The sequence below is a fragment of the Schistocerca piceifrons genome, chromosome 5 (genome assembly GCF_021461385.2).
Source record: "Schistocerca piceifrons isolate TAMUIC-IGC-003096 chromosome 5, iqSchPice1.1, whole genome shotgun sequence".
In the NCBI taxonomy this organism is placed as follows: domain Eukaryota; kingdom Metazoa; phylum Arthropoda; class Insecta; order Orthoptera; family Acrididae; genus Schistocerca; species Schistocerca piceifrons.
In genome coordinates, this window is record NC_060142.1 from 106,598,516 (window position 1) to 106,613,164 (window position 14,649).

At 45.4% G+C, this 14,649-nt stretch overlaps 1 protein-coding gene across 1 annotated transcript in view; it reads left to right on the top strand.

Annotated features, from left to right (window-relative positions):
• The first annotated feature begins 515 nt into the window (after positions 1 to 515).
• The window catches only part of LOC124798348 (cytochrome P450 6k1-like), a 45,299-nt gene continuing 31,165 nt past the window's right edge, over positions 516 to 14,649 (top strand). The window contains exons 1-2 of the mRNA XM_047261706.1: positions 516 to 738; positions 9,613 to 9,851. Coding sequence (XP_047117662.1) covers positions 519 to 738; positions 9,613 to 9,851 — 459 coding nt within the window. The 5' untranslated portion in view covers positions 516 to 518. The remainder of the gene's footprint in view (positions 739 to 9,612; positions 9,852 to 14,649) is intronic.

Consider the following 14,649-nt stretch of genomic DNA (forward strand, 5'->3'; position numbering starts at 1 on the left):
ATTACCTTTAGCGCCTTTTCAAATGCGGCAGCACCTTTTTAAAGCCGGAGCACTATCCGAGGCCATTCCATCATAGATTTGGTTTCGGAATACCTCACTTGGCACCTGTGGTGTTTATGCGACTGCTAGCCACTGACTGCGTCACGTGGTCTCTCTGTTGCCGCCCAAACTGACCACCACTTCCACCTTTTCTCGCGCGCCAACCCCTTCGGTAGTGGAGGGGGTTCCCTACGTCTTTTCTGTTTCACAATGCAAGATCCCTAAGTATGAACCAGTTTTCGACATACAATTTTGTTTTCACAAACAGACATATTTAACAAAGTTTCATTATTTTAGGACACTGTTAAGTTAAATCAAAAAATGCATCACAATTTTCCATTTCTCTCCAACAATTCAAAGAACTTAACACGTAAAGAATAAACACTTCATAATTATTTACAGTTAATTACACTGTACTAACCACTCATACTCTATAATAGTGTTACACGCTCCCTGCCTCCTTTTTTTTTAGACTGAAGATGGCGCTGCTCCTGGACTCTTGGATCGCCGAGTTGGTGGTCGTCTTGTCGGCGGCCGTGCTCTCCCTCTACCTGTGGTTCTCCAGTAGCTACAGATACTGGAAGAACAAGGGGGTGCCGTACGCGGAACCTACAGTTCCGTTTGGAAACTTCCGGGGAAGCATCCTAGGCCAAGAATCTCTCGGCGAGACATTGCAGAAAATGTACAATCAGCTGCCAAGTAAGGAATTTTAAATTTTCGTCAGTTATACGAAACTGTTCATTACTAATTAAGCGAGTCTGTGCTATAAGCTGTGATAATAAACAGGGGATAGGGAAAACTATGTGAACACCCATACTTACTTGGGAATGGTTTTGTTAATAGGGAGTTGGACGCCCATTTATTCGTAATACAGCTGCGTTTCGTCTTGGAATACTGGAATATAACGATTGTATAGTCTCCAGTGGAATGTTGTGCCACTCTTCGATCAGAGACTCTTCTAATTCCTTTAGTGACGAGAGAGACAGAAATTTGCTCCGGAATCTGCTCTCCAATAGCGCCCACAAGGGTTCGATAACGTTCAAATCCGGGGACTGGGCTGGGTGGGGAAGACGTTGTTCAGCTGCATGCTCCTCACACCATTATTGTACTGTCCTGGCTGTGTGAATGGGTGCGTTATCGTCCTGAAATATGGCATCATTGTTGTGGAACAACATTTGAATCATGGGGTGCACCTGATCACCTAAAATGTTCACGTAATCGTTGGCTGTAACACGGCCTTTGAGAGTAATGTTGGGACCACCAGAATACCATGATATGGCTGCCTACATCATCACGCAACCACCTCCACGCTTAACTGTTGGAATCAAGTAGTCAGGATTGTAGGCTTCTTTTGGGGTTCTCCAGACGTAAATCCGGCCCGGTGTTGAAAATAACGAAAACGTCGACTCGTCGGAAAATATGATGTATTTCCACAGGTCAGACGTCCAGATTTATGTCCCTGACACAATGTTTTACGCTTCTTTGCATTGCTTGTCGTCACTAATGGTTTCGGTATAGCAGCTCGTCCATGAATATTCGCTTTATGGAGTTCTTGGCGGACAGTGTCGATAGATACGGGGTATCTACAATGGCTACTGAGCTCTGCAGTCACTTTCACCGTTGTAGGTTTGTGTTGTTTTGACACAATTCGTGTTAGTGTACGACGATCTCTGACATTTAGTTTTGCATTTGCGCCCACTACTGCGTTTACACGATGACGTTTGTAATATTTTTGTGTACGCTCTCATGACTGCTGAAACAGTTGCTCTTGGAACATTCAGTAAGTTGACTGTCTTGGTTACTGGTGCTGCATCTAATCGGACCTCCACAATCTGCCTTCTTGAGAACTCTGTTAGGTCTTTCATTGCACGTCGACCTCAGCCTCTGGATGGAAATACGAAGTGTGCACTACTCGTAAACAACCTGCACTGATGCGTAGTCCGTATTGAACACGCACAGTCCAGTGCGACACCTGCATTACCTGCGTTGCTGACCGTCAAACACAACCAGCCCATTATTACCACTCTTCACATTATTTTGCCTATCCCCTCTAGACATGCTTTGTGCATTTGCAACACACCATTTTCTGCTTAGTCTATGAGTTCGTCCTGTGGGTATTGTGGATGCCACAGCTGGTTCACCGGTATCTAGGGAGGGGGAGGCTCTCTGCAGCCAGAAAATCACGGACTTCTCCGGATACTTCTAAACGAGTTTCGGTGGTGGCCGACAGGACTGGCTGTAGAGTGAGTGATTGCCAGAGGATGGAAGGAGTTTGCCACCACTTCCTGGAAAACCTGCCGGCGAACAGCAAGTGGTTGTGTGTGATGGATGTTTGTGATGCCCTTAGGTTAGTTAGGTTTAAGTAGTTCTAAGTTCTAGGCGATTGATGACCCCAGAAGTTAAGTCGCATAGTGCTCAGAGCCATTTGAACCAGTCAGAGAGTAATCAGTGCGATATTCCTTGATGGCACTGTGACTGCCGAACGGTATGTGAAGGTTTCGGAAGCTGATTTCTCCCCTTTATCCAAAGTGAACCAGATTTCGACAAGATGCGGTTGGTGCAAGACGGACCTCGACCCCATCGAAGCAGGAGAGTGATGTCTCGGAGGAGCACTCTGGGAACCGCACTTGTCTCTGGGGTACCCAGAGGCCAATCGCATGAGCCTCGATTGGCCACCATATTCCCCTGATCTGAACACGTGGGACGCCTTTTTGTGGCGCTGCATTAAAGACAAGGTGTACAGCAATAGTCCCAAAACCATTGGTGAGCTGAAAAGAGCGATTCAGGAGGTCATCGACAGAATCAGTGTTCCGACACTTCAGCGGCTCATGCAGAATTTCGCTATGCGTCTGCGCCACATCACCAAATATGGCATGGGATTCCAGTGGCACCAAAGGTGCCGCAGACCTCGTCACTGGTGCCCCTACGCCACCGCAACTCTGAGCATTAGCTAGAAGCGTTTCGACGGAAGCCAACGCAGCTTGTAGCTGTTTACGGACAGCAGCTAACTCTCCTTGTATCCGCTCACAACAAGCACAGTCCCTAGCGATATCGTACTGTGTACAAACTAGATATAAGGTCTCAAATGGCGCTATTGAGCTTGAAAATGTACCAAGGGAGAACAAAGTAACACTAAAAGTTGCTGTGCAGATTTCTCACTGCATTCTGGGACCGCAAACTATTAAACAGAAATAAAATTCTCTACTGAAGATGATGTATTTAAAGATACCAGTTATTAGAAATTCTGTTTGCCGAAAAGTTACTGCGCGAGATAAATATTCAAACTAGAATGCACTTATCTAAACTGTGTGCTGTCTACTAGCACAAAATTAAAACTTAGTAGCGCCACAGAGTTTCTGGCGACGGGAAAATTTACGCTGCACAAGAATATTCACAAGACTTACGCAAAAACAAAAACTACGATTAATTTTCTAACCACTAATGTACACAGTAAAATACACACGTACATTTCACTTCTTGGCAGAAGCACGTGAACAAAAAACAAAGACTACATTAGTTTACAGTTTATCAGACAAGTGCTGCGTCCTGTCGGCTCGGCTGCTGCCGCTGCACTTTATCGTGTAGCCGAAGTTGAGCGGATTCCTTTTAGCACTCATGTGGGCGATCTCACACTTTTCGTTATGTGGAGTCAATTGCCAATTTTCGCACCATACAGATATTTTTTCTAAATCGTTCTGCAATTTGTTTTGATCTTCTGATGCCTTTACTAGTCGATAAACGACTGCGTCATCTGCAATCAAGCGAAGACGGCTGCTGAGGTTCTCTCACAGATCGTTTACGTAGATAAGGAACAGCAAAGGGCTTATAACACTACTTTTACTCGATGACTTTCCGTCAACTACTACGAACTGTGACCTCTCTGACAGGAAATCACGAATCTAGTCATATAGCTGAGGCGATATTCCATATGCACACAATTTCACTACACGCCGCTTGTGTAGTACAGTGTCAAAAACCTTCCGGAAATCTAGATATACGGAATGAATTTAAAATCCCTTGTCAATAGCACTCAACACAGTGTGAGTAAAGAGCTAGTTGTGTTTCACAAGAACGATGTTTTCTAAATCAGTGTTGACTGTGCGTCAATAGACCGTTTTCTTCGAGGCAATTCATAATGTTCGAACACAATAAACACTATGTGATCAAAAGTATCAGGACACCTGACGGAAAATGACTTACAAGTTCGTGGCGCCCTCCATCGGTAATGCTGGAATTCAGTACGGTGTTGGCCCACCCTTAGCCTTGATGACAAATTCCACTCTAGCAGGCACACGTTCAAACAGGTGCTGGAATGTTTCTTGGGGAATGGCAGCCCTTTCTTCAAGGAGTTCTGCACTGAGAAGAGGTATCGATAACGGTCGGTAAGGCCTGGCACGAACTCGGCGTTCCAAAACATCCCAAGGGTGCCAGAATGAGATTTTCACTCTGCAGCCGAGTGTGCGCTGATATGAAACTTCCTGGGAGATTAAAACTGTGTGCCCGACCGAGACTCGAACTCGGGACCTTTGCCTTTCGCGGGCAAGTGCTCTACCATCTGAGCTACCGAAGCACGACTCACGCCCGGTACTCACAGCTTTACTTCTGCCAGTATCTCGTCTCCTACCTTCCAAACTTCTGCGAAGAGCTTCTGTAAAGTTTGGATGGTAGGAGACGAGATACTGGCAGAAGTAAAGCTATGAGTACCGGGCGTGAGTCGTGCTTCGGTAGCTCAGATGGTAGAGCACTTGCCCGCGAAAGGCAAAGGTCCCGAGTTCGAGTCTCGGTCGAGCACACAGTTTTAATCTGCCAGGAAGTTTCATCCCAAGGGTGTTCTGTAGGATTCAGGTCATGACTGTGTGCAAGCCAGTCCATTATAGGGATGTTATTGCCGTGTAACCACTCCACCACAGGCCGTGCATTACCAACAGGTGTTCATAGGTTGAAAGATGTAATCGCCATCCCGAATTGCTCTTCAACAGTGGGAAGCAAGAAGGTGCTTAAAACATCAAGTCCCGCGTCCCGACATCCTAATTTAGGTTTTCCGTGATTTCCCTAAACCGCTCCAGGCAACTGCCGGGATCGTTCCTTTCAAAGGGCACAGCCGACTTCCTTCCCTGTCCTTCCCTAATCCGATGAGACCGATGACCTCGCTGTTTGGTCTCTTCCCGCAAAACAACCCAACAACCCAACCAAACCATCAAGGTAGGCCTGTGCTGTGATAGTGTCACGCATAACAACAAGGGCTGCAAGCCCCCTCCATGAAAAACACGACCACACTATAACACCACCGCCTCCGAATTTTAGTGTTGGCACTACACACGCTGGCAGATGACGTTCACAGGGCATTCGCCATACCCACACCCTGCCATCGGATCGTCACATTGTGCACCGTGATTCGTCACTCCACACAACGTTTTTCCACTGTTCAGTCGTCTAATGTTTACGCTCCTTACACCAAGCGAGGCGTCGTTGGCATTTACCGGCGTGATGTGTGGCTTATGAGCAGCCGCTCGACCACGAAATCCAAGTTTTCTCACCTCCCACCTAACTTTTATAGTACTATATTAGCAAGGGATCCTGATGCATGGTCTGGATAGATATCTGCCTTTTACACATTCTGACCCAATTCAACTGTAGACGGTCTCTGCAGTCAGCAGACTAGGTTGGCCTGTACGCTTTTGTGCTGTACGTGGCCCTTCACGTTTCCACTTCACTATCACATCGGAAACAGTGGACCTAGGGATTTTTAGTAGTGTGGAACTCTGGCGTACAGACGTGTGACACAAGTCACCCGTTCACCTGACCGCGTTCGGAGTCCACGAGTTCCGCGGAACGCCCCATTCTGCTCTCACAATGTCTAATGTCTACTGAGGTCGCTGATATGGAGTACCTGGCAGTAGGTGGCAGCACAATGCACCTAATATGAAAAACGCATGTTTTTGGTGGAGTCCGGATACTTTCGATCAAATAGTGTATTTTCGATCATCAGATATCTACAAAAAGATCAGATACAAACATATTTTAGAAAACATAGTAATGGATGGTTGTAGCATTCCACTTTGACTGAAATCATCTGGCACAAATTATAATACACCTATCCAGGAGCGATTGCTGCACGCAGATATGGTGTTTCAGCTACGGTACACTTATTATTTGTTATTGTTTCATTGCTAATTTCCATGTTCCGCCAGCTATGTGCCATCGCCAGAGCGTTACATTTTATGAACGTATGATTGGACGATAGTTTGTCTGCAACCAATTTTTTTTTATTGGCAGGTTACACTGCCTACCCCTGAAAATGGCTACACAGCCGCAGATGTGCAGCAGTGAGGAAGCGCCAAAGAAACTGGTGTAGGCATGCGTATTCAAATACAGAGATATGTAAACAGGCAGAATTGAAAGAAATATCATCTATATGGAAATATGGGTTTTCGGACACGAGGGATCACTCGTGCACCCTTAATTACTGTACGACACAAAGCTTTACGCTTCTCCTGGGCCCAGCACCGACATTGGACTGTTGATGATTGGAAACATGTTGCCTGGTTGGATGAGTCTCGTTTCAAATTTTATCCAGCGGTTGGACGTGTTCGAGTATGGAGGCAACCTCATGAATCTATGGACCTTAAAAATCAGCAGGGGACTGTTCAAGCTGGTGGAGGTTCTGTGATGCTGTGGGGCGTGTGCAGTTGAGTGATATGGGACACCTGATATGTCTAGATACAGCTCTAACAGGTGACACGTATGTAATCAGCCTGTCTGGTCACTTGCATTCATTCGTGTCCATTGTGCATTCCGACGGACTTGGGCAACTTCAGCAGGACAATGCGACACCCCACCGTCCAGAATTGCTCCAGAGTGGCTCGAGGAACACTGTTCTGAGTTTAAACACTTCTTCTGGCCACCAACTCCCTTGATATGAACATTATTGAGCATATCGTCGATGCCTTGCAACATGCTGTTCAGATGAGGTTTCCAATCCCTTGTACTCTGACGGATTTGTGGACAGTCCTACAGGATTCATGATGTCAGTTCCCTCCAGCACTACTTCAGACTTTAGTCGAGTCCATGCCACGTCGTTTTGCAGTATTTCTGCGTGTTCGCGGGTGCCCTGCACGATATTAGGCAGGTGTACCAATTTCTTTGGCTCTTCAGTTTACCTTCGATAAGGTAGTGTTCTGTTTACGGAGCTGTTGCTTTCTTGTTCTTTGGAGGGATCTGAATTAATGAATTTTGCCTGTCAAAGTCGTCCTAACCATCCCAACCACTTGCTCTCTGAACTGTGACGGCGTCCGTTTCTTCTTCACATGCTGCAGTGATTTCGATCTGGTTGAAATTAAATGAGTAATCTAAAGAAGAGAGGGAGACTACAGACCAGTAACAGATAGCTAAAGAAAAGCAGACATGTTCTCGTAGACACCTGGAACTAAGAGGCAGTGTCGATGGTTACTAGCCTGTCCACAATTTCGGCCTACACAGGCGATCGGCAGGCTTGCTGTGAACCAGACCACAAATACATGGAATGGCCTCAAAACACCATAACGATATCTGCTCCAGTCCTTAGAGATAGCCGGCCGGAGTGGCCGAGCGGTTCTAGGCGCTACAGTCTGGATCCGCGCGACCGCTACGGTCGTAGGTTCGAATCCTGCCTGGGGCATGGATGTGTGTGATGTCCTTAGGTTAGTTCGGTTTAAGTAATTCTAAGTCTAGGGGACTGATGACCTCAGAAGTTAAGTCCCATAGTGCTCAGAGCCGTTTGAACCATTTTGAACCTTAGAGATAGTCTCGATGCAGTAGCGACATTATCATTTTGGTCTCATTATTATCTAGGTAAACACTATCCTCGGTCAGAGCCCCACGTACCTGAACAAGCCAGCTACAACTGAGATCCGGATGGTGGTCCAGAAGTAGTTTGCTAACGACTGTTTGTCCTTAGCAGCCGCACACTCCAGCGACGTGCAATGCATTTTATGTTTTTTTTTTTCTATTCTTGTAGAGGTGTTTAGCGCACTCGCAACGTCGGTGACAATGGAGTATGATAAAATATTCGCGAAATTTCTTTGACAAAGATCTATGACGTGGCGCTAAAAAGGGGTATTACACTGTCGTCAAATATTTCGTCAAATTCCGAGATGGTGGACAACAGCTTGCTATTATGCGTTGCAGTTTTTAGTACCACAATTGCATTGTGTGTGTATTTGGATGAATGCAACGGAGAAAATAGGAAACATACTCGGATGAAGCCTTAGGTATTACTTCGATATAATAAAAGCATTGAGCAAAATTTGTTATGAGAGCTACAAGTGGAGGAATTCAGGTATTAATACATAAATTAGTTACGAGTGGACGGGAGAGTATTTCAGTATTTACTCGGTAAAGGGGCTTCTCATATTGCAAAACAGAGTACTCTCTTGAGAAATGCTATATGTACAGAAGACAGACAAACTGTGAGATTGCGATTTCCTGATGCAGAGAGAGTTACTCCACAACACAGCACTCGAATATTACATCGCACATTAACCAAAGTAATTCCAGAAACGTTTGAAGCGATTTATTAAGCACGGAAGGCGAAATACGTGAAGATAAGTAAATGTTTAGTACACTATATGGGCAATAAGAACTATTTCTATTTTTGAATAATTTGATTAATGGAATCCGTGTTCCAACAAATATAAAATTAATAAAAAGTGCGAAACGGATGAAGCGCTTTCTAGCTTGTGCCATTCGGAATTCAAACATAAACGAAGTAGAATAGAAAGCTAAGAAAGAACTTTTTATTTTAGAGTGTGACCACATCTTCTATTCCGGCTTGTTGAAAAGCAACCTGGGTGTTTCGAGATGTAGAGGTGGATGGCTGTATCTGTGATTGTGGACATGAAGTTGCCTGCAGGTATTCCACTTGCCCATCAAGACACAATTAATAGCATACACTGAGCCCCTTTTCACTCCCAACACTAGTCGGAGTAAGTTTATATAAAAAAAATCCATAAGAGTCGAAGAAACACACCAACTTTGAAGCCATATTTAGAAACATAATACACAGACGTCAAATAGCTGTAGCGACGCCAGCGCTCAAAGCGGTTTCATGTCACGTTGTAGTGAACAGGCGACAAACGACTTTTATGATCAAATCTATCGCGAGGCGCTAGATTTGATCATATTTATTTGACGACAGGCGAGATTTGACAAAGTTCCCTATTACACCATCAAATTTCTTTGACATAAATATTTGACATATCAGCTTTGACACAGCAATATGATAGTGTAATGCCAGAATTAAAGCCATTATTCCATTATCCGTGTCGCTGTTAGATAACAAAGCAGGCCAGTTAAAGTCAATAGCAGATCTGGTTGGCCTAAGTCGCATCAAGCATAGACGGGATCCTCACCATAGAGCTCGTGTGGGCTTCGAAATGTCGCGTCACGTTCCACACAATTTTCTATTTGTCTCAATTGCGGATCTAGCTAACACTGAGAATCGGTACAATCCTTGTGGTGGCATCTAAGTTTTATTACATCAGGAAGATGTGCGCCGTCAGTTTATGTCGTAATTATGATCTGTTTTCATTTCAGGAGAGAGGTATGTCGGGTTTTACGGATTCCGTCGACCACTGCTGCTTATCCGTGACCCTGAACTCATTCGTCACGTCCTTGTTAAGGATTTCGGGACGTTCCACGACAGGGGACTGTTCATCGACGACGAAGAACCTCTCAACCAACATCTCTTTGCGTTGGGAGGAAAGAAGTGGCGCCAGCTGAGAATCAAGTTGAGCCCTACGTTCACATCTGGAAAACTAAAGGTGATGTTCAAGGTGAGTTGATGCGTGATGCGGCTCCACAGCGTAATCGTTTTGTGCTAAAAACCCAACGGCTTTGGTGCGAAAATTGTCTCTCGAAAGCTATAAATCTTTCCCTTACGTGGAGATGGCCACCAAAGCGGTCGACGACAATACAGACAAGTTTGAACACTGTCACAGCCTATAGGTTCACAAGCGATTACCATTACATTAAGAAAACATGACTTCATAACAATGCCGTTTAGTCTTCTTGGATTTTTCTCCGTACAGAACGTTTTGTTTCATCACACACTGATGTTTCATATTGGAAACTTCATTTACGCTATATGTTCCAGTCGTGTAAATGGAACCTCACCCTTACGGAATTTTTGTCTTTATGGAGGGAGACACAATAATGAAAAACCGACGTTCGTGACGTGTTTATAGACTTTACTAAAAATCAGTACAGGGTTATTACAAATGACTGAAGCGATTTCACAGCTCTACAATAACTTTATTATTTGAGATATTTTCACAATGCTTTGCACACACATACAAAAACTCAAAAAGTTTTTTTAGGCATTCACAAATGTTCGATATGTGCCCCTTTAGTGATTCGGCAGACATCAAGCCGATAATCAAGTTCTTCCCACACTCGGCGCAGCATGTCCCCATCAATGAGTTCGAAAGCATCGTTGATGCAAGCTCGCTGTTCTGGCACGTTTCTTGGTAGAGGAGGTTTAAACATTGAATCTTTCACATAATCCCACAGAAAGAAATCGCATGGGGTTAAGTCGGGAGAGCGTGGAGGCCATGACATGAATTGCTGATCATGATCTCCACCACGACCGATCCATCGGTTTTCCAAGCTCCTGTTTAAGAAATGCCGAACATCATGATGGAAGTGTGGTGGAGCACCATCCTGTTGAAAGATGAAGTCGGCGCTGTCGGTCTCCAGTTGTGGCATGAGCCAATTTTCCAGCATGTCCAGATACACGTGTCCGGTAACGTTTTTTTCGCAGAAGAAAAAGGGCCGTAAACTTTAAACCGTGAGATTGCACAAAACGTTAACTTTTGGTGAATTGCGAATTTGCTGCACGAATGCGTGAGGATTCTCTACCGCCCAGATTCGCACATTGTGTATGTCCACTTCACCATTAAGAAAACATGTTGCTTCATCACTGAAAACAAGTTTCGCACTGAACGCATCCTCTTCCATGAGCTGTTGCAACCGCGCCGAAAATTCAAATCGTTTGACTTTGTCATCGGGTGTCAGGGCTTGTAGCAATTGTAAACGGTAAGGCTTCTGCTTTAGCCTTTTCCGTAAGATTTTCCAAACCGTCGGCTGTGGTACGTTTAGCTCCCCGCTTGCTTTATTCGTCGACTTCCGCGGGCTACGCGTGAAATTTGCCCGCACGCGTTCAACCGTTTCTTCGCTCACTGCAGGCCGACCCGTTGATTTCCCCTTACAGAGGCATCCAGAAGCTTTAAACTGCGCATACCACCGCCGAATGGAGTTAGCAGTTGGTGGATCTTTGTTGAACTTCGTCCTGAAGTGTGGTTGCACTTTTATGACTGACTGATGTGAGTGCATTTCAAGCACGACATACGCTTTCTCGGCTCCTGTCGCCATTTTGTCTCACTGCGCTCTCGAGCACTCTGGCTGCAGAAACCTGAAGTGCTGCTTCAGCCGAACAAAACTTCATGAGTTTTTCTACGTATCTGTAGTGTGTCGTGACCATATGTCAATGAATGGAGCTACAGTGAATTTATGAAATCGCTTCAATCATTTGTAATAGCCCTGTAGTTTCAAACGTCACGTCTGATCTGATTGTTCTCGCTGAAGATTTAGCAGTATTGACTATTCACCGTTTCACTTAATATTACGTCAAAAACTCGCCAACTGCCCGCTCACAGTTAGGGCCTCTCAGGAGGCTGATAGTCTCGTACAGAGCGTAACGTTCCCGTACTATCCATGTTCTTCCATTCACAAACCTCAAGGGCGAAGGACAGGGTGATGGACGAAAATATTGCTCAAATTCAGGAGTTTCTTCGACTGGAATGTAGTAGAGAAATGTGATTTGCTACAATTGGTATTTTTATTGAAAAATATTAATATCTTCACCGTAATTGGGATTTTCCCGAGTTAGCTCTGAAATGAGGTAGATAGACGGTTGTCGCTGTAAATCTCGTTGTGATTTTCTGAAACACGAAAATTGCATATCACCCTGATCCTTACAGATGTAATTTCACTTCATCGTAGGGATTTGAAAAAAGGGGTCAAATTTGAAAAATGTGGCCATTTTTGGACACCTCTTTCTTGGTCGAAAAAAATACAAAATATGAGCATAAAAAAATCTGCTACGATGAAGAGCATTCAGTTTTCTTCAAGGAAGGCCAAAAATCATTAAAATCGAATGAAAATTGAAGGGTGGGCGACGACAATCATGCCGAAAAACATGGTTTTGAGAAAAACTCGTTTAAAGTTTGACAGGTAGTTATCATATATGAAAAGGGACAAAGCTTGAAACTTACGGGATATCATCGATGCCTGCTCCACATAATTGTCGCCCCGGCTAGCGGATGGCCGATTTCTGTTACTTTTACCTGATAAACCCTCATTTTCGTCCTCAACGGTCTTTTCGTCGCTGAACGTATCGCCCCTACCGTCTCTATTCGTACAGAATCGGCGCATTTCGTCACCGATTTTGACTTGAAGAGCATTTGCCAAGTGCATTAATGCAGTACGGTCTACATTGAATGTACATACGGCCAAATTGGAAGCAATGGTGACAATTTTGCTACGGTTGAACGCTGATTTTAGAGCGTATCTTCAAATGAGACTATTGAAACTTTCGTTTACATTTTGAGTAAAACCGCTCAAACGACGCTCCAGGAAATCAGGTTTACTCGAATCGCTTTAAATGGGGAGCGTGAGCGGGGAACCGGTTCTCTAACGCCCAGGCGTGCCGTGAACGGTGAGCTTCAAACGCTCACAGAATCGCTACTTTTTAAATATTTTGTATATACATTGGAATTCCGTAGTAAAAAAAATTGAGAGCTTTTTCCACCCTCACCCTGTTGTTACCCCATAACGGTGAATCCTGATGACTATAAAGTCTGGATTGCAATGTAACGCTGGACGGTGGCACACCGACTACTGACCCGAACTGTGCGCCAAGCTATATGTCATAATAGCGACATGATAACTTGTTAAAATATTACTTTGCATAATGGTAGTTTAGGCTGAAGGTCAAGGTATTATCCGGGTAGTTTAGTACAAAACGCAGAGTGTCACGTACTTTTGCGTGCAACTTTTCTTTGTATAACAGTGATTGGTCATAGGGGCTTACTACATTAATCCTCATAAATTAAGGATACCTGACGAATGTGGTGCCACACAACGTGGCACTACACAAAACTGGCGCTAATAGCATAGGCACATAGGGAACACACACGACACAGATCTGTAAGTCCACGGTATTGGTCATAAGTTGAGAAAACCGTCCCGAAACACATGTGCTACAAAACGCCACCGTTTCCTGCGCATGTACCCCGACATCAGTAAGGGATATGATCACCATACGCACGTACACAGACCGCACAACGGGTTGGCATACTCTGGATCAGGTGGTCGAGCAGTTGCTGGGGTGCAGCCTCCCATTCTTGCACCAGTGCCTGTCGGAACCCCTGAAGTGTCCTCTGGGTTTGAGGACGTGTAGCGATACGTCGACCGAGAGCATCCCAGACGTGCTCGATGGGGCTTAGGTCTGGAGAACAGGCAGGCCATTCGACTGATATCTTCTGTTTCGAGGTACTCCTCCACGATGTCAGGTCGGCGGGGCCGTGCGTTATCATCCATCAGGAGGAAGGTGGGATTCACTGCCACCCTGAAAAGGCGGACATACTGGTGCAAAATGACGTCCCGATACACCTGGCCTATTACAGTTCCTCTGTCAAAGACATGCAGGGGTGTACGTGCACCAATCATAATCCCACCCCACACCATCAAACCATGACCGCCATACTGGCCCCTTTCAAAGACATTAAGGGGTTGGTATCTGGTTCCTGGTTCACGCCAGATTAAAACCCGGCGAGAATCACTGCTCAGACCACACCTGGTCTCGTCCGTGAAAGTAACCTGGGAGCACGGTTTCAATGACCATGTGCTGTGTTCTTGACACCAGGCTTCTGTGACCAGGGGTTAGTGGAATGCACCTTGTAGATCTCCGGTCGAATAAACCATGTCTGTTCAGTCGTCTGTAGACTGTGTGTCTGGAGACAACTGTTCCAGTACCTGCAGTAAGGTCCCAAGCAAGGCTACCTGCAGTACTCCGTGGTCGTCTGCGGGCACTGATGCTGAGATATCAGTCTTCTTGTGGTGTTGCACACTGTGGACGTCCCGTACTGTTTCCTGGACACGTTTCCTGTCTGCTGGAATCGTTGCCATTATCTTGAGATCACACTTTGTGGCACACGGAGGGCCCGAGCTACGACCTGCTGTTTTTGACCAGCCTCCAGTTGCCCAATATTCTACCCCTCATAACGTTATCAATATGTGTTCTTTGAGCCATTTTCAACGCACAGTCACCATTAGCATGTCTGAAACGTCAGCACACTTACTCGCTGCACTGTACTCTGACATGCACCACCATACCTCTGCGTGTGTGGACCGCTGCCAGCGCCACCGTGTGATGACCGCAGCTCAAATGCACCACGTAGTTATACCCCGAGGTGATTTAAACCCGCAAACCGCCCACCAGAGCATTATTACACCATGTATCAGCATTATCCGTAATTTATGAGCATGAGTGTAGTACTAAGAGGCTGAGTC